General features: G+C 50.0%; 1 protein-coding gene across 1 annotated transcript in view; it reads right to left on the bottom strand.

Annotated features, from left to right (window-relative positions):
* The window catches only part of GRIP2 (glutamate receptor interacting protein 2), a 594,020-nt gene extending 574,970 nt beyond the window's left edge, over nt 1-19,050 (bottom strand). The window contains exon 1 of the mRNA XM_063941247.1: nt 18,792-19,050. Within this exon, the coding sequence (XP_063797317.1) occupies nt 18,792-18,846 (55 nt within the window). The 5' untranslated portion in view covers nt 18,847-19,050. The remainder of the gene's footprint in view (nt 1-18,791) is intronic.
* Between the last annotated feature and the right edge of the window lie 614 nt (nt 19,051-19,664).

Raw genomic sequence — 19,664 nt, 5'->3', positions numbered from 1 at the left:
CAGTCTCTGGATCATAGTGCAGCAGTCTCTGGATCTGAGTGACGGGGGGAGTGGCAGACATTACTGTAGTGCAGCAGTCTCTGGATCTGAGTGAAGGGGAGAGTGGCAGTCATCGCTGTAGTGCAGCAGTCTCTGGTTCTGAGCGACGGGGAGAGTGGCAGTCATCGCTGTAGTGCAGCCGTCTCTGGTTCTGAGCGACGGGGAGAGTGGCAGTCATCGCTGTAGTGCAGCAGTCTCTGGTTCTGAGCGACGGGGAGAGTGGCAGTCATTGCTGTAGTGCAGCAGTCTCTGGTTCTGAGCGACGGGGAGAGTGGCAGTCATCGCTGTAGTGCAGCAGTCTCTGGATCTGAGTGACGGGGAGAGTGGCAGTCATCGCTGTAGTGCAGCCGTCTCTGGTTCTGAGCGACGGGGAGAGTGGCAGTCATCGCTGTAGTGCAGCAGTCTCTGGATCTGAGCGACGGGGAGAGTGGCAGTCATCGCTGTAGTGCAGCAGTCTCTGGATCTGAGCGACGGGGAGAGTGGCAGTCATCGCTGTAGTGCAGCAGTCTCTGGATGTAAGCGACGGGGAGAGTGGCAGTCATTGCTGTAATGCAGCAGTCTCTGGATCTGAGTGACGGGGAGAGTGGCAGACATCACTGTAGTGCAGCAGTCTCTAGATCTGAGTGATGGGGGAATGGCAGACATTACTGTAGTGCAGCAGTCTCTGGATCATAGTGCAGCAGTCTCTGGATCTGAGTGACGGGGGGAGTGGCAGACATTACTGTAGTGCAGCAGTCTCTGGATCTGAGTGAAGGGGAGAGTGGCAGTCATCGCTGTAGTGCAGCAGTCTCTGGTTCTGAGCGACGGGGAGAGTGGCAGTCATCGCTGTAGTGCAGCCGTCTCTGGTTCTGAGCGACGGGGAGAGTGGCAGTCATCGCTGTAGTGCAGCAGTCTCTGGTTCTGAGCGACGGGGAGAGTGGCAGTCATTGCTGTAGTGCAGCAGTCTCTGGTTCTGAGCGACGGGGAGAGTGGCAGTCATCGCTGTAGTGCAGCAGTCTCTGGATCTGAGTGACGGGGAGAGTGGCAGTCATCGCTGTAGTGCAGCAGTCTCTGGATCTGAGGGACGGGGAGAGTGGCAGTCATCGCTGTAGTGCAGCAGTCTCTGGATCTGAGTGACGGGGAGAGTGTCAGACATCACTGTAGTGCAGCAGTCTCTCTGGATCTGAGTGACGGGGGGAATGGCAGACATTACTGTAGTGCAGCAGTCTCTGGATCATAGGCCCTCATTCCGAGTTGATCGCTCGGTATTTTTCATCGCATCGCAGTGAAATTCCGCTTAGTACGCATGCGCAATATTCGCACTGCGACTGCGCCAAGTAATTTTACAATGGAGATAGTATTTTTACTCACGGCTTTTTCATCGCTCCGGCGATCGTAATGTGATTGACAGGAAATGGGTGTTACTGGGCGGAAACAGGCCGTTTTATGGGCGTGCGGGAAAAAACGCTACAGTTTCCGGAAAAAACGCAGGAGTGGCCGGGGAAACGGGGGAGTGTCTGGGCGAACGCTGGGTGTGTTTGTGACGTCAAAACAGGAACGACAAGCACTGAACTGATCGCACAGGCAGAGTAAGTCTGAAGCTACTCTGAAACTGCTAAGTAGTTAGTAATCGCAATATTGCGAATACATCGGTCGCAATTTTAAGAAGCTAAGATTCACTCCCAGTAGGCGGCGGCTTAGCGTGTGTAACTCTGCTAAAATCGCCTTGCGAGCGATCAACTCGGAATGAGGGCCATAGTGCAGCAGTCTCTGGATCTGAGTGACGGGGGGAGTGGCAGACATTACTGTAGTGCAGCAGTCTCTGGATCATAGTGCAGCAGTCTCTGGATCTGAGTGAAGGGGGGAGTGGCAGACATCACTGTAGTGCAGCAGTCTCTGGATCATAGTGCAGCAGTCTCTGGATCTGAGTGACGGGGGGAGTGGCAGACATCACTGTAATGCAGCAGTCTCTGGATCTGAGTGACGGGGGGAGTGGCAGACATCACTCTAATGCAGCAGTCTCTGGATCTGAGTGACGGGGAGAGTCGCAGTCATCGCTATAGTGCAGCAGTCTCTGGATCTGAGCGACAGGGAGAGTGGCAGTCATCGCTGTAGTGCAGCAGTCTCTGGATGTAAGCGATGGGGAGAGTGACAGTCATTGCTGTAATGCAGCAGTCTCTGGATCTGAGTGACGGGGAGAGTGGCAGTCATCACTGTAGTGCAGCAGTCTTTGGATCTGAGTGACGGGGGGAATGGCAGACATTACTGTAGTGTAGCAGTCTCTGGATCTGAGTGAAGGGGGGAGTGGCAGACATCACTGTAGTGCAGCAGTCTCTGGATCATAGTGCAGCAGTCTCTGGATCTGAGCGAAGGGGAGAGTGGCAGACATCACTGTAGTGCAGCAGTCTCTGGATCTGAGTGACGGGGGGAATGGCAGACATTACTGTAGTGCAGCAGTCTCTGGATCTGAGTGAAGGGGGGAGTGGCAGACATCACTGTAGTGCAGCAGTCTCTGGATCATAGTGCAGCAGTCTCTGGATCTGAGTGACGGGGGGAGTGGCAGACATCACTGTAGTGCAGCAGTCTCTGGATGTGAGTTACGGGGGGAATGGCAGACATCACTGTAATGCAGCAGTCTCTGGATCTGAGTGACGGGGAGAGTGGCAGACATCACTGTAGTGCAGCAGTCTCTGGATCTGAGTGACAGGGAGAGTGGCAGACATCGCTGAAGTGCAGCAGTCTCTGGATGTGAGCGACGGGGGGAATGACAGACATTACTGTAGTGCAGCAGTCTCTGGATCATAGTGCAGCAGTCTCTGGATCTGAGTGACGGGGGGAGTGGCAGACATTACTGTAGTGCAGCAGTCTCTGGATCATAGTGCAGCAGTCTCTGGATCTGAGTGAAGGGGAGAGTGGCAGTCATCGCTGTAGTGCAGCAGTCTCTGGTTCAGAGCGACGGGGAGAGTGGCAGTCATCGCTGTAGTGCAGCCGTCTCTGGTTCTGAGCGACGGGGAGAGTGGGACGCAGCCGCACGTCTGTACGCAGCGGCTACATCCAGAGAGTCTGCGCACATGCACTGCGGGCAGTGCGCGTGCGTGACCCTTTACCTTGCCAGGCGACTGACAGCGGCAGCCATTGGGGGGGCTTCGGCGCTGCGATTTGTGGCGCCAGACCACCTGCCAGCGCAGTGGAATTAAATTGCGGTTGCCACACACATGCTGGATGGCCTTTCCCTGTGCTGGGCGGCCCCCAGCATGTGAGCAGATGGACGCAGCTCTTGATGCGGGAAGCGAGATCTGCGTCCATCTCTGAATAACCCCCTACAGTATATTATAAATAAAGCAATGATAAATCAGTATCACTTGATTATAAATGGCGAGTCGCTATGTGATGCTCTAATAACTAGGACTCTGTTAGGGCCTCACTGCTAACTGTGCTACTAAAATAAAATGGCAAGGAAAAGGTTAAATTAATTAGTTTATTTTAGATTACAGCCAATTTATTGCTTGTTCTGCTCGTTAAAAGGCCAGATGATATTGTACAGATTCTTGTAAATTAATTGAAAAAAAAAATCTCTTTTCTGTCACAGCATCAGGTATCAGAAACAGGAAACAAGGGCTGTGTGACAGATGCAATTTACTATGTGCTGTACAAACAGAAGGAACTAGGGAGCAATGTGCGGGCAGCGTGCGTCTCCGTCCCCAGTGAGCGACGGGGAGAGTGGCAGATCTGAGTGATGGGGAGAGTGGCAGACATCACTGTAGTGCAGCAGTCTCTGGATCTGAGTGACGGGGGGAATGGCAGACATTACTGTAGTGCAGCAGTCTCTGGATCATAGTGCAGCAGTCTCTGGATCTGAGTGACGGGAGGAGTGGCAGACATTACTGTAGTGCAGCAGTCTCTGGATCTGAGTGAAGGGGAGAGTGGCAGTCATCGCTGTAGTGCAGCAGTCTCTGGTTCTGAGCGACGGGGAGAGTGGCAGTCATCGCTGTAGTGCAGCAGTCTCTGGATCTGAGTGACGGGGAGAGTGGCAGTCATCGCTGTAGTGCAGCAGTCTCTGGATCTGAGCGACGGAGAGAGTGGCAGTCATCGCTGTAGTGCAGCAGTCTCTGGATCTGAGCGACGGGGAGAGTGGCAGTCATCGCTGTAGTGCAGCAGTCTCTGGATGTAAGCGACGGGGAGAGTGGCAGTCATTGCTGTAATGCAGCAGTCTCTGGATCTGAGTGACGGGGAGAGTGGCAGACATCACTGTAGTGCAGCAGTCTCTAGATCTGAGTGATGGGGGAATGGCAGACATTACTGTAGTGCAGCAGTCTCTGGATCATAGTGCAGCAGTCTCTGGATCTGAGTGACGGGGGGAGTGGCAGACATTACTGTAGTGCAGCAGTCTCTGGATCTGAGTGAAGGGGAGAGTGGCAGTCATCGCTGTAGTGCAGCAGTCTCTGGTTCTGAGCGACGGGGAGAGTGGCAGTCATCGCTGTAGTGCAGCCGTCTCTGGTTCTGAGCGACGGGGAGAGTGGCAGTCATCGCTGTAGTGCAGCAGTCTCTGGTTCTGAGCGACGGGGAGAGTGGCAGTCATTGCTGTAGTGCAGCAGTCTCTGGTTCTGAGCGACGGGGAGAGTGGCAGTCATCGCTGTAGTGCAGCAGTCTCTGGATCTGAGTGACGGGGAGAGTGGCAGTCATCGCTGTAGTGCAGCAGTCTCTGGATCTGAGGGACGGGGAGAGTGGCAGTCATCGCTGTAGTGCAGCAGTCTCTGGATCTGAGTGACGGGGAGAGTGTCAGACATCACTGTAGTGCAGCAGTCTCTCTGGATCTGAGTGACGGGGGGAATGGCAGACATTACTGTAGTGCAGCAGTCTCTGGATCATAGGCCCTCATTCCGAGTTGATCGCTCGGTATTTTTCATCGCATCGCAGTGAAATTCCGCTTAGTACGCATGCGCAATATTCGCACTGCGACTGCGCCAAGTAATTTTACAATGGAGATAGTATTTTTACTCACGGCTTTTTCATCGCTCCGGCGATCGTAATGTGATTGACAGGAAATGGGTGTTACTGGGCGGAAACAGGCCGTTTTATGGGCGTGCGGGAAAAAACGCTACAGTTTCCGGAAAAAACGCAGGAGTGGCCGGGGAAACGGGGGAGTGTCTGGGCGAACGCTGGGTGTGTTTGTGACGTCAAAACAGGAACGACAAGCACTGAACTGATCGCACAGGCAGAGTAAGTCTGAAGCTACTCTGAAACTGCTAAGTAGTTAGTAATCGCAATATTGCGAATACATCGGTCGCAATTTTAAGAAGCTAAGATTCACTCCCAGTAGGCGGCGGCTTAGCGTGTGTAACTCTGCTAAAATCGCCTTGCGAGCGATCAACTCGGAATGAGGGCCATAGTGCAGCAGTCTCTGGATCTGAGTGACGGGGGGAGTGGCAGACATTACTGTAGTGCAGCAGTCTCTGGATCATAGTGCAGCAGTCTCTGGATCTGAGTGAAGGGGGGAGTGGCAGACATCACTGTAGTGCAGCAGTCTCTGGATCATAGTGCAGCAGTCTCTGGATCTGAGTGACGGGGGGAGTGGCAGACATCACTGTAATGCAGCAGTCTCTGGATCTGAGTGACGGGGGGAGTGGCAGACATCACTCTAATGCAGCAGTCTCTGGATCTGAGTGACGGGGAGAGTCGCAGTCATCGCTGTAGTGCAGCAGTCTCTGGATCTGAGCGACAGGGAGAGTGGCAGTCATCGCTGTAGTGCAGCAGTCTCTGGATGTAAGCGATGGGGAGAGTGACAGTCATTGCTGTAATGCAGCAGTCTCTGGATCTGAGTGACGGGGAGAGTGGCAGTCATCACTGTAGTGCAGCAGTCTTTGGATCTGAGTGACGGGGGGAATGGCAGACATTACTGTAGTGTAGCAGTCTCTGGATCTGAGTGAAGGGGGGAGTGGCAGACATCACTGTAGTGCAGCAGTCTCTGGATCATAGTGCAGCAGTCTCTGGATCTGAGCGAAGGGGAGAGTGGCAGACATCACTGTAGTGCAGCAGTCTCTGGATCTGAGTGACGGGGGGAATGGCAGACATTACTGTAGTGCAGCAGTCTCTGGATCTGAGTGAAGGGGGGAGTGGCAGACATCACTGTAGTGCAGCAGTCTCTGGATCATAGTGCAGCAGTCTCTGGATCTGAGTGACGGGGGGAGTGGCAGACATCACTGTAGTGCAGCAGTCTCTGGATGTGAGTTACGGGGGGAATGGCAGACATCACTGTAATGCAGCAGTCTCTGGATCTGAGTGACGGGGAGAGTGGCAGACATCACTGTAGTGCAGCAGTCTCTGGATCTGAGTGACAGGGAGAGTGGCAGACATCGCTGAAGTGCAGCAGTCTCTGGATGTGAGCGACGGGGGGAATGACAGACATTACTGTAGTGCAGCAGTCTCTGGATCATAGTGCAGCAGTCTCTGGATCTGAGTGACGGGGGGAGTGGCAGACATTACTGTAGTGCAGCAGTCTCTGGATCATAGTGCAGCAGTCTCTGGATCTGAGTGAAGGGGAGAGTGGCAGTCATCGCTGTAGTGCAGCAGTCTCTGGTTCAGAGCGACGGGGAGAGTGGCAGTCATCGCTGTAGTGCAGCCGTCTCTGGTTCTGAGCGACGGGGAGAGTGGCAGTCATCGCTGTAGTATAGCAGTCTCTGGATCTGAGTGACGAGGGGAGTGGCAGACATTTCTATAGTGCAGCAGTCTCTGGATCTGAGTGACGGGGGCAGTGGCAGACATTACTGTAGTGCAGCAGTCTCTGGATCTCAGTGGCGGGGGGAATGGCAGACATTGCTGTAGTGTAGCAGTCTCTGGATCTGAGTGACGGGGGGAGTGGCAGACATTGCTGTAGTGCAGCAGTCTCTGGATCTGAGTGACGGGGGGAGTGGCAGACATTACTGTAGTGAGGCAGTCTCTGGATGTGAGTGACGGGGGGAATGGCAGACATTACTGTAGTGCAGCAGTCTCTGGATCTGAGTGATGGGGGGAATGGCAGACATCGCTGTAGTGCAGCAGTCTCTGGATCTGAGTGACGGGGGGAGTGGCAGACATTACTGTAGTGCAGCAGTCTCTGGATGTGAGTGACGCGGGGGAATGGCAGACATTACTGTAGTGCAGCAGCCTCTGATTCTGAGTGATGGGGGGAATGGCAGACATTGCTGTAGTGCAGCAGTCTCTGGATCTGAGTGAAGGGGGGAGTGGCAGACATTACTGTAGTGCAGCAGTCTCTGTATGCGAGTGACGGGGGGAATGGCAGACATTACTGTAGTGCAGCAGCCTCTGGATCTGAGTGACAGGGGGAATGGCAGACATTACTGTAGTGCAGCAGCCTCTGTATGTGAGTGACGGGGGGGAATGGCAGACATTACTGTAGTGCAGCAGTCTCTGGATGTGAGTGACGAGGGGAATGGCAGACATTACTGTAGTGCAGCAGCCTCTGGATCTGAGTGACGGGGGGAATGGCAGACATTACTGTAGTGCAGCAGTCTCTGGATCTCAGTGGCGGGGGGAATGGCAGACATTACTGTTGTGCAGCAGCCTCTGTATGTGAGTGACGGGGGGAATGGCAGACATTACTGTAGTGCAGCAGTCTCTGGATGTGAGTGACGGGGGGAATGGCAGACATTGCTGTATTGCAGCAGCCTCTGGATCTGAGTGACGGGGGGAATGGCAGACATTACTGTAGTGCAGCAGCCTCTGGATCTGAGTGACGGGGGGAATGGCAGACATTACTGTAGTGCAGCAGCCTCTGGATCTGAGTGACGGGGGGGGGGGGGGAATGGCAGACTTCGCTGTAGTGCAACAGTCTCTGGATGTGAGCGACGGGGGTAATGGCAGACATTACTGTAGTGCAGCAGCCTCTGTATGTGAGTGACGGGGGGAATGGCAGACATTACTGTAGTGCAGCAGTCTCTGGATGTGAGTGACGGGGGGGAGTGGCAGACATTGCTGTATTGCAGCAGCCTCTGGATCTGAGTGACGGGGGGAATGGCAGACATTACTGTAGCGCAGCAGCCTCTGGATCTGAGTGACGGGCGGGAATGGCAGACATTACTGTAGTGCAGCAGTCTCTGGATCTGAGTGACAGGGGGAAATGGCAGACTTCGCTGTAGTGCAGCAGTCTCTGGATGTGAGCGACGGGGGGAATGGCAGACATTACTGTAGGGCAGCAGCCTCTGGATCTGAGTCACGGGGGGAATGGCAGACATTACTGTAGTGCAGCAGTCTCTGGATCTCAGTGGCGGGGGGAATGGCAGACATTACTGTAGTGCAGCAGCCTCTGTATGTGAGTGACAGGGGGAATAGCAGACATTACTGTAGTGCAGCAGTCTCTGGATGTGAGTGACGGGGGAAAGCAGACATTGCTGTATTGCAGCAGCCTCTGGATCTGAGTGACGGGGGGAATGGCAGACGTTACTGTAGTGCAGCAGCCTCTGGATCTGAGTGACGGGGGGAATGGCAGACATTACTGTAGTGCAGCAGCCTCTGGATCTGAGTGACGGGGGGAATGGCAGACTTCGCTGTAGTGCAGCAGTCTCTGGATGTGAGCGACGGGGGGAATGGCAGACATTACTGTAGTGCAGCAGCCTCTGGATCTGAGTGACGGGGGGGGAATGGCAGACATTACTGTTGTGCAGCAGCCTCTGGATCTGAGTGACGGGGGGAATGGCAGACATCGCTGTAGTGCAGCAGCCTCTGTATGTGAGTGACGGGGGGAATGGCAGACATTACTGTAGTGCAGCAGTCTCGGGATCTGAGTGACGGGGGGAATGGCAGACATTACTGTAGTGCAGCAGCCTCTGGATCTGAGTGACGGGGGGAATGGCAGACATCGCTGTAGTGCAGCAGCCTCTGTATGTGAGTGACGGGGGGAATGGCAGACATTACTGTAGTGCAGCAGTCTCTGGATCTGAGTGACGGGGGGGGGGGGGGGAATGGCAGACATTACTGTTGTGCAGCAGCCTCTGGATCTGAGTGACGGGGGGAATGGCAGACATCGCTGTAGTGCAGCAGCCTCTGTATGTGAGTGACGGGGGGAATGGCAGACATTACTGTAGTGCAGCAGTCTCGGGATCTGAGTGACGGGGGGAATGGCAGACATTACTGTAGTGCAGCAGCCTCTGGATCTGAGTGACGGGGGGAATGGCAGACATTGCTGTAGTTCAACAGTCTCTGGATGAGAGCGACGGGGAGAGTGGATAGACATTGCATACACTTCCTCTCTGTGCATTTTTGATTGATGCACTAGAATGGCAGCCGGTGCACACAGCATTCCGTGGCTTCAATCCACAGCCGGATTTGCTTTATGCATGCAACAATTAACAAAGCTGTGCTGCTCCATTCATGTCAGTAGTTCATTCACTTCAATGGAATCTTTACATGTCCTTCACAACATATTGAAATGAGTGGGGCATTGAAATTAATGGACCATTGAAATGAATGGGAAGAGAAACAACTTGTGTAATTCCTCATGTTAACTGTTAGTATAGTAGGTATGTACGCAATGAAGGTATGAACACATATTGATGAGCAGAGTTTAGTATGAAATACCTACAATCAAAATCCCGACGGTCAAAATACTGACAACAATTGACCGACGGTCAAAATTCCGACAAGGCCAAAGTACCGACAAGGTCAAAATACTGACATTTGAAATACTGACATGGTCAAAATACCGACATTTAAAATGTTGACACGTCAAATAGTCGACAGTATTTTATTTTTATGTCTTTTTTCATTTTTGTGTGTGTGTATGTCGACATAGGTCGACGTGCACACCGTATAAGTGTACTGTGTCCCCTCACATGGCTGGTGGCTTCGGCGTGGTGTCTTACTGCGCTCGGCACACTATTATATTGCCCCTCCAGGTCCACTGGATGGTAAAGTATGAACAAGTTGGTTTCAATTAAAAAAAACATGAGAAACTCATGTCGACTTTTTGACCCGTTGACATTTTACATTTTGGTATTTTGTCCTTGTCGGTATTTTAAATGTCGGTATTTTGATTTTGTTTGTAGGTAAAGTGACCGCATCCCAATGAGCGGATCTCTTAATGCGTTATGAAATCTGTGAAATTGAGCAAGCAATGTAGAAACAAATCAGGAGCAATGCAAAATCAACGCATACAGCGTGGAATATGTTTCATTTTCACAAGTGGTTGCAACATGCAGCATTTAAACGCCAGCGGTGATATCTAGCACTAACGTGAGTGTAATTACATGTTTTAGAGAAAATCAGGGCCTAAGTCAGACCTGATCGCTCGCTAGGGGTTTTTTGCACTGCTGCGAGCAGATAGTCGCCGCCCACAGGGGAGTGTACTTTTGCGTTGCAAGTGTGCGTTTGCATGTGCAGCCGAGCGGAACTTACTCAGCCGCTGCGATCACTTCAGCCCGTCCGGGGCCGTAATTGACGTCAGACACCCGCCGTGCAAACGCTTGGACACGCCTTTGTTTTTCCAACCACTCCCAGAAAACGGTCAGTTGCCACCCACAAACGCCTTCTTCCTGGCGATTGCCTGTGCAAATGGATTCTTCGTACAATCCATCGCACAGCAACGAGCGACGCGCCTGCGCATTGCGGCGCATACGCATGTGCAGTTCTGACCTGATGGCAACGCAGCGAAAAAATTTCTAGCGTGCGATCAGGTCTGACTGACCCCCATAATGTAATGCGGGCCATACATCAGGGTACTGATTCCTCAGTGCGATATGATTTGCCGATCAAAAACATTGGTAGGTGGTTATCGAGGATCGTCAGGGCACGGGGGAATTTCTGCATGTTAAAAATCCCCGACATGTTGGATGTATAGGGCCTATAAGTCTGTTTTTATTTTTGTGTGTAAACAATTTTCCCCATAAATAATTGGCAGAATGAATCATTATAAGAAAATAACATGTCTAAAGAGTGCTAAACGCCACATAAAAAAAATAAAAAAAATTGTTAATAAATGTAGACAAGAAATGGCGCTGACGTTGTTTATACATACGAACGCCCAGTTACACCCCTTCAGCCACACGTGGATATGTCACTGAGCTGCATACAACACAGAATTATCCGTAGGTGCATACTCTCAGTTCCGGAGTATTCGCAGCGTGGAAATACGCATGATCACTCTGCAAAAGTGACACGAGTTTAATACCACATACAGTAACCCACCCCCCACCCCCCCTTGTTTTCCTATGGTATCTTTTTTCCCAATTTCTCTCTCTCTTTCTCTCTGCTTCCGTTATCCCTGCGTCTACACGTCTTTTCTCCAATCCTTGCTCCTCTTTTCTTAAAATCAATTTCCCCCAAAGCTACCGAGTGCTTAGTTATCACAGACATATGCACCAGACACTAACAGAATCTCCTTTGGCTTTCCACTTCATTTTGACATCAAAAGGCTCAGCTTGGAACCAGTGATAAGCGAGCTGAAATGGAATAATTTTTTGTTTTAGAGTTTTCCGGATCTCCACCCTGAGGCGTTTGGGGCTAGGCTGCTTATTTTTGGAAACTCCAGACAATGTCTGCAAAATGATCCTCTTAATATTGTAATTTCACTCACTGAGCTGTGACAAAACACACAACAAAACATCTTAAAGCGTATCCACTGCATCAGCATACCTCCCAACATGTATAAATACAAAATAAGCCCCGGCTGTGATCCGTGGAAATACTGGCCGCGGTCCGCGCAGAACACAGCACTTTTCTCCAGATCACACCAAAATGTCTGAGCTCTGCCCACCCAGGGACAGCTTTTGGCACGTTCGACAGGAGCGGTCGAATGGGGCGCCAGTTTTTTAATGGCACATGCCAGTTTTAGATGTGGAGCTGGCCATCAGCCAATCAGGGCTCGCGAACCGGCAGTGGCAGCTCCTTATTGGTGAGGTTTGATTGTGTCACGAACTGGCACCATATTTTAGATGCCCGCCGAAGCCGGGAGACGAGACATACCGAGGGATCAGCCCAGCAGCGGTGGTGGTGAGCACAATTGGGGGCAGTTTGTGTAAGCATTCGGTGCAGTTATTGGGTGCAGTATGTGTATCTGGCATTATATTGGGGGCATTATGTGTATCTAACACTAGTGGAGGGCATTATGTGTAACTGGCAGTACACTGGGGACGTTATGTGTATCTGGCACTATACTGGGGGCATTGGCCCTCATTCCGAGTTGTTCGCTCGCAAGCTGCTTTTAGCAGCTTTGCACACGCTAAGCCGCCGCCTACTGGGAGTGAATCTTAGCTTAACAAAATTGCGAACGAAAGATTCGCAATATTGCGAAAAGACTTCTCTGTGCAGTTTCTGAGTATCTCGAGACTTACTCTTCCAGTGCGATCAGTTCAGTGCTTGTTGTTCCTGGTTTGACGTCACAAACACAACCAGCGTTCGCCCAGACACTCCTCCGTTTCTCCAGCCACTCCCGCGTTTTTCCCAGAAACGGTAGCGTTTTTTCACACACTCCCATAAAGAGGCCAGTTTCCGCCCAGAAACACCCACTTCCTGTCAATCACACTCCGATCTCCAGAACGAAGAAAAAACCTCGTACTGCCGTGAGTAAAATACCTAACTTCTTAGCAAATTTACTTGGCGCAGTCGCAGTGCGAACATTGCGCATGCGCAATTAGCGGAAAATCGCTGCGATGCAAAGAAAATTACAGAGCGAACAACTCGGAATGACCACCATTATGTGTACCTGGAACTATAGGGGTCATTCCGAGTTGATCGCTAGCTGCCGTTGTTTGCAGCGCAGCGATCAGGCTAAAAATCTGCATTTCTGCGCATGCGTACGGGCCGCAGTGCGCACGCGCGAAGTACTTTCACAAAAAACTATGCAGTTTCACACAAGGTCGAGCAACTCTTTTCCGTTGCTCTGTTGATCGGTGAATGATTGACAGGAAGTGGGTGTTTCTGGGTGGAAACTGACCGTTTTCCGGGAGTGTGCAAAAAAACGCAGGCGTGTCAGGTAAAAACGCAGGCGTGCCTGGGGAAACGGGGGAGTGGCTGGCCGAACGCAGGGCGTGTTTGTGACGTCAAAGCAGGAACTAAACAGACTGAAGTGATCGCAAGAAAGGAGTAGGTCTGCAGCTACTCTGAAACTGCTTGAAAAAATGTCAGCACTGTTCTGCTAAGCTTAGATACACTCCCAGAGGGCGGTGGCTTAGCGTTTGCACTGCTGCTAAAAGCAGCAAGCGAGCGATCAACTTGGAATGAGGGCCTATATCGGGGGCATTATGTGTATTTGGCACTATACCAGGGGCATTATGTGTAACTGGCACTATACTGGGGCATTTTGTGTAACTGGTACTATACTGGGGGCATTATGTGTATCTGGCATTACTGGGGCATTATGTGTATCTGACACTATACTGAGGGCAGTATGTGTAAGCTGCTATTACTGTGGATATTATGTGTAAGGCTGCTAAGTGTGTGTGTGTGTGTGTGTGTGTGTGTGTGTGTGTGTGTGTGTGTGTGTGTGTGTGTAGAGGGGGGTGTTATAATGTGTTTATAGTTTGATAACATAATACAAAATTGAGAGGCGGGGGCACTTAAAAAATTCTCGCTCAGGGTCCTAGTAGGCCTGGAGCCGACCCTGGTTCCACCCCTTTTGCTATCCACAGGAGGGTGATATGCATGACCATAATAGGTCTGATTGTGAAGTGGATGCAAATGCTGTCTCTCCTGTGATTCCACACTCAGTGGACCTGTGGAAATTTGGTAATGGCAATGCTGCAGGGATTTGTTCAGAGATGTCCACTGATGGCGCCTCAGATCTACCACTTACGTGCCACCCTATGGTTGCTCAGAGTGCCAGACGCAAGTAAGCCGCTGGAGGATATAAAATTGCAGGCGAATTCACAGTCACAGGCTGAAACACGCCCAGAAAATGGTTGCAACATGCCTGCGTTTTTGAGGCCATCCCCGTTGCCTCCCCCAAATGTTCACTAACTGTCACTCACCTAGTGGATAAATCCGTACTACGCCTGCCGTCGCTAATTAACTGGCGCCCGTGCACATGTGGTGCTAGCATAGTACAAAGCAAATCACTGAATGCGCAAACATCGGCGCTGCGTCCACCGCTGAATGAGCCCCAGAGCACTTAGCCATTTGGTGGGATGAACAGATATTTATTACAACGCGATTCACTAGAAAACAGACCAGCTTATTTACAAGGCACAAAAATTGCATCATCATGGCCACGCCCACTTTATTTGCATGTGGGCGGGATCGGGGAGGGTGACCTACTCAAACAAGTCCAACGGAATTCTCTGAAACTCGCGCATTTCCCAGACATTCCGGGAGAATATGAAAGCTTTCATTTTTGACTGTAATTACTCATGAGAGGGGGGAGGGGAGTTGTCGGTACATCTCTTGGGTTCACTGCCACAAGTGCGCCTAGAACAGGGATTTTCTGCAGCTGGAGGGTGTGAGATGTATCCCATTAATAGTACAGGCTGAGGCCTGGCTCACACCAGCAGGTGGAGAACTGGGTGTGCCTAGCTAAATACACGCCCACTATCTTATGTAAATAATCCGCTCTGCAAAACGAAGTCTCGCTTTTCCTCCTTACTGGAAAACTAAATATATGCAGATGCCTAATTCATAACTAACAATTCTCACTTTACCATGGATGGTGCGTTCTGTATTTGCGTATAACCAATGTTATCAATGTCATTAACAGTAAAAACATATATGACTATCTGGCTATCTTCACGCATATGTAAAGCCCCGCCCACTACGTTACTCTCCACAACCACCATCATCAGTATTGCCTCTTGCACCCAACCAGTGCTGGCTGCAGAAGAAGGCCTATATAGTAATTGGGCTATACACCCACGACACTCCGATAACAGTCCCACGAGACACCTCTGTTCTGTACATCTGCACAGTTACAGCCCAGTTGCCATGCGCAGTGCGAACAGTCAGCTCTCATTCCCTCCGTGACGCTGTGTATGCACTGGTGCGCCAGTATGCGATTGCTCTTGCAGCACATGCACAGTGTGTTGATAATGGCGAAACGCGTCCGTTTATGGTTCCAACTCAGAATCAGGTCCATTATACTCATAACTTAAGTAAGACTTTATAACTGGGACTCAGATGCAGCTTTCTAGATATAACAAAAAAAGAGAGATGTATTTAATTGCCATGGGTGACCCACAAGTGACCGTGGCCAGACTTTGCGGTGATGCATTTACTTTATAGTATGTGAAGGGCCTTTATGCCACGGCTCGCAACCCTTCAAAGTGTCCCGCATAGCGTTGACAAAGATAAACATCAATGAGCGCGCGCACCGTCATATGTATACACAGAGCCGGCCATAGGCATAGGCAAACTAGGCAATTGCCTAGGGCATTTGATATGCCTGGGGCATCAGCAGCTTCTGCTGATTAAAATGGTATGCGCATGCCTATATTCTGTGTGTAGCATTTCATATGCAGAAACAGTCATAGTCTCACACAGTATATTGGCATGCTGCATATCAATTTAATAAGCAGAAACTGCTTGTGCATCCTAGCCACATAGCAATGCAAATAAGATGCATTTGCATTAAAAAAAATGTGCCCGACGTTAGCATTGAGGCAAGATTTATGAGGACACATCTGTATCCAAGCAGAGGCAGAGGTCACAGTGTTAGTGGCAGTGTGAGTGCTGTGTGCATGTAAGTGGGTTCGGAATATGTGTAAGGAGCATTATGTGTGTCATGTAAAAATGCATTAATAATGTGCAACATATGTGTAAGGGGCACTATGTGTGTCATTATGTGTATAAGGGCATTAATAATGTGCGGCATATGTGTAACAGGGTACTACTGTATGTGTGTCATTATGTGTATAGGGGCACTAATAATGTGCAGCAAATGTGTAAGGGGCACTATGTGTGTCACTGTGTGTATAAGGGCATTAATAATGTGCTGCATATGTGTAAGGGACATTATGTGTAAAAGGGCATTAATAAAGGTTGTCATACTGTGTAAGACGCATTATGTTTATAAGGACATTAATGATGTGTCTCATGATGTGTAAGGGGCATCACTGTGTGAAATGATGTGTATAAATGCATTACTAATGTGTGGCATTATGTGTATAAGGTGCTCTACTATGTGGCATTGTGTATAGAAAGGGCACTACTTGTTATGAGCCATGGCTGTGGCTCATTCCTGTTTTGCATTTTGGTTATGTATTTTATGTTATACTTCTGTTTATGTTCCCCGTGGGTGTCATGGGGTGTTCGGAGCTCACCCTTAAGAAGAGGGTACTGTTATGAACCACAGGTAGTGGTTTATTCTTATTCTTTGTTTATAGTTGTCTTGCAGGCCAGGATTTCCCGTTGCTCTGGTTTGAGAAGACTCTTGTTTGCTGCCGGTGGTGAGTCTGTGTGATTGCAGCTTGTTCCAATGTGTTCAGCCTCACCTGTCTGTTGATTGCACCTCTCAGTTGTGCAGCAGGGCAGCTGCACGACATAATTAATTAAGACTCTATGTTATATTCTGGCTCAGTGCAATTCACAGACGCTGGTGATATTTCCAGAGTTCCAGAGTTCTTGAGTTCTGAGCTAGTCCCTGCCAGTTGCTGAGCTCCTGTCTAGCAGTATCTGTCTAGCTGCTTCCAGTGTCGGTTCCTGAGTCGATTCCAGTGTCTGATCCTGTGTCCTGCCGTGAATCGTTCCTGTCCAGGAGTCCTGTGGCTTTGTCTGTGCCTGGGCGAGTGTCTGGCTTCTTGGTGTCCACCGGTCTGTCGTTTGGGATTCTGCCTGTCCTCCGGTTCTGAGAGTCTGTGTCGGCTACTTTGGGGGTTCCAGTCCGTTTGCCAGTATTTGTACCGGTTCCGTGAGTAGCGGCTTTGCCGTGTCCGTCGGCCTAGGCCGCAGTATTCTTTGGTTATAATTTGTTACTGGTGTTTTGCAGAGGGTTCTGCTTATGCTGTCACCGCCGGTACACAACAGTATTGTGTCGGCGAGTGGACAGCATTTCCTTGGTTGTTCTTTTCCTTTGGCGGCGTGCCGCACATATATTTAGTTTTAGGGTTGTTAGTAGCCCCTAGCCTTCTGTTTGCTTTAGCTAGAGGTCCCCTTGTTATTATCCTGTCTCGGTTCACGCCTTGTCTCAATCTAAGACCTGGGGGCATCGGAGTTGGGCAGACCTAATCCGCCCTTCAAACGCGGTTGCCGTGGGCCCAAGAAACCATAGTCACTCAGGCGTGAACTGACCACACGGGTGAAACAATGGAGGTAGGGTGCTAGGGGCTATTTCCACGCCACACCTTATTTCAGCGTCACGTTCTGGTGCTCATGACTCACTACGCAACATCTCCCTTGTTCTGAGCACCAGGAACCTAACACTACTGTGTCATCTAATGTGAATAAAGAGCAATAGGGTGTGCTGTAATGTAAATAAGGAGCAATTCAGTGTGATGTAATGTGAATAAGGGGCTCTACTGTGAGGAGTAACGTTTATAAGGTAAAGTGATACTACTGTGTGATGTAATGTGAATAAGGGGCTCTACTGTGAGGAGTAACGTTTATAAGGTAAAGTGATACTACTGTGGGATGTAATGTGAATTATGAACACTATCGCATGATCAAATGTGAATAAAGTTGCAGTAGTGTGTGGCGTAATTTGAAATGGGGTTACTATTGTGTGGCCATGCCCCTTCCCAGCAAGAACACACCCCTTTTTGGGCTGTGCGCCAAAGGTGCGAACTCTTCCTATTTAAAATATAGGGGGTACAAACACTAAAATAAGGACTGCTATGGGTGAGGGGTGATGGTGCTGGGAAAGAGGTGCAAGGTCAGAGGCAGAACCAGCGGTGGTGCTAGGGGGCACCAGCCAAGATCTTGCCTAGGGCATCATATTGGTTAGGGCCGGCTCTGTGTATACACTGTAGCAGGCCAACAGTCAGAGTTCTGCACAAGTAACGCAGCAATCTTCCACATGGTACCTAACCCCAATGGTCATATTACACATTAGACACACGCACACACAAGTGCCTGGAACCTGAGCAAGACATCTGTGAAAGAAGCTGAGGCTATGATATCTGGATAAAAGGTGTCGTCAGCAAAAAGAACTGCAATACGAGATAGTAATAGTAAGCGCTTATTACCTTATTACACAGAACAGCAGCTAGTCCCGAATTAAAGAGCTGAACACAGGTTTTAAGTACAAATAGCATTCATCAAAATCACAGCAATATACAAACAAAGCTCTCCACGGTGCTTAAAATCCTAAAAGAGCCTAGCAAGACGGCCCAGAGTTTACTTGTCATTACGTGTATTGTGTTATATCATCGTTTTAATGGGGGGGTCCCGAAGAAGAAAATCAACACAAATATATTAAATTTAACGCAGGTTCGAGGGTTCTTAACTGTCGGTTCTAACAATTTATTACCAAATTGAGGATGCAACGATATTCGGTTCCATTAACTCCAGTACCAAGAAGACCATGAACCCCCGCAAAATGCTAGAATTAACCAAACCCTCATCTTGTGCCTAACGTACTGTAACCAACATCCACAATATCTTTAAGAAAAACGCCTTGCACTAGGTAAATGCTCAGTATTTGCCCGTTGCGGAGAGCCTGCTGTAATAGTCTCCCTGACACTCTGCGTCCCATCTAATTAGTCTCTGCCTGTGTGATGCACGCCTGACTTGCTTCCTCTCCTGAACACACACCTTCTGCAGTTCATTGGATTTGCAGCTCTGGAATTCCCATAGAACACCAGTCATTTGTAGTAAGCTCCGGCTAATCTCAGAGAGATGCATGAAAATTCTTCCCCTACCTGCTTCTTCCATTCTGCGGAGGCAAAGCAGCAGGTTCCTCCACCAGCTCGGCATGGCAGTGACCGGGGAGAGGGAGAGCCGACAGGAGTCCTGGATGATGTGTAGCTGAGGAGAGATTGTGCTACGCTTCTAGTGTGCAGCCCATCGCCTGCCTGCACTCCCTACACCACAGAACGGGGGGCTCGAGCGTGCAGCCTCTCCGCATGTTACCCTGCAGTGAATGTACACAGAGGGGAGCACACAGATGGCTCCTCTCAGGCCCGCGTGCAGGGTGACTTAATGCTGCATGACGGCTTCACCATTTATATTTTCTGCAAAAAAAATAAATAAAAAATAATTAACCACTTTGCTGCCTGGCAATAGTAGGGGTATACAATCACCGTGCATTAAAAAGTCTTGTTCTGCCAGGCTCCCTGCATTCTACTAGATGCTATTATGTCTATTTCCAACACTGTATGATATTTCCATGCAGTCATCTAGCACAGTTCTGCGTACACTGCAAAAGAAATTGAATTTATAACTATTTGGAAGCAAATGACTCATCTCATAGCCATTAGCGCGTTGTGCTCGGTAATGAGAAGGAATGCGATGCACAGTGCATCGATGCACATTTAAGTATGGCAGGTATCTCTTTAGCCTAGAAAAACAACAATTGAGAATGAACATTCTGACGTCTGAACTTCGGCTTCATGTAGAAGGCGTGTTACATACAGTGGAGGCGAAAGGAGCGGGAGTCTGTTTAATGAAACCAATGGAATCCTGGAGCTGATTCAGAGATGGAGGCAGATCGCGGCATACGCAGCAAGATCTGCGTCCGTCTCCTCACGTGCTGGGGGCCGTCCAACACAGGGCAGGGCCGCATAGCGTTTGTG

The sequence above is a fragment of the Pseudophryne corroboree genome, chromosome 9 (assembly GCF_028390025.1).
Source record: "Pseudophryne corroboree isolate aPseCor3 chromosome 9, aPseCor3.hap2, whole genome shotgun sequence".
Taxonomy (NCBI): domain Eukaryota; kingdom Metazoa; phylum Chordata; class Amphibia; order Anura; family Myobatrachidae; genus Pseudophryne; species Pseudophryne corroboree.
The sequence above is the reverse complement of the archived record's forward strand: the minus strand, read 5'-3'. Positions and strand labels throughout refer to the sequence as shown.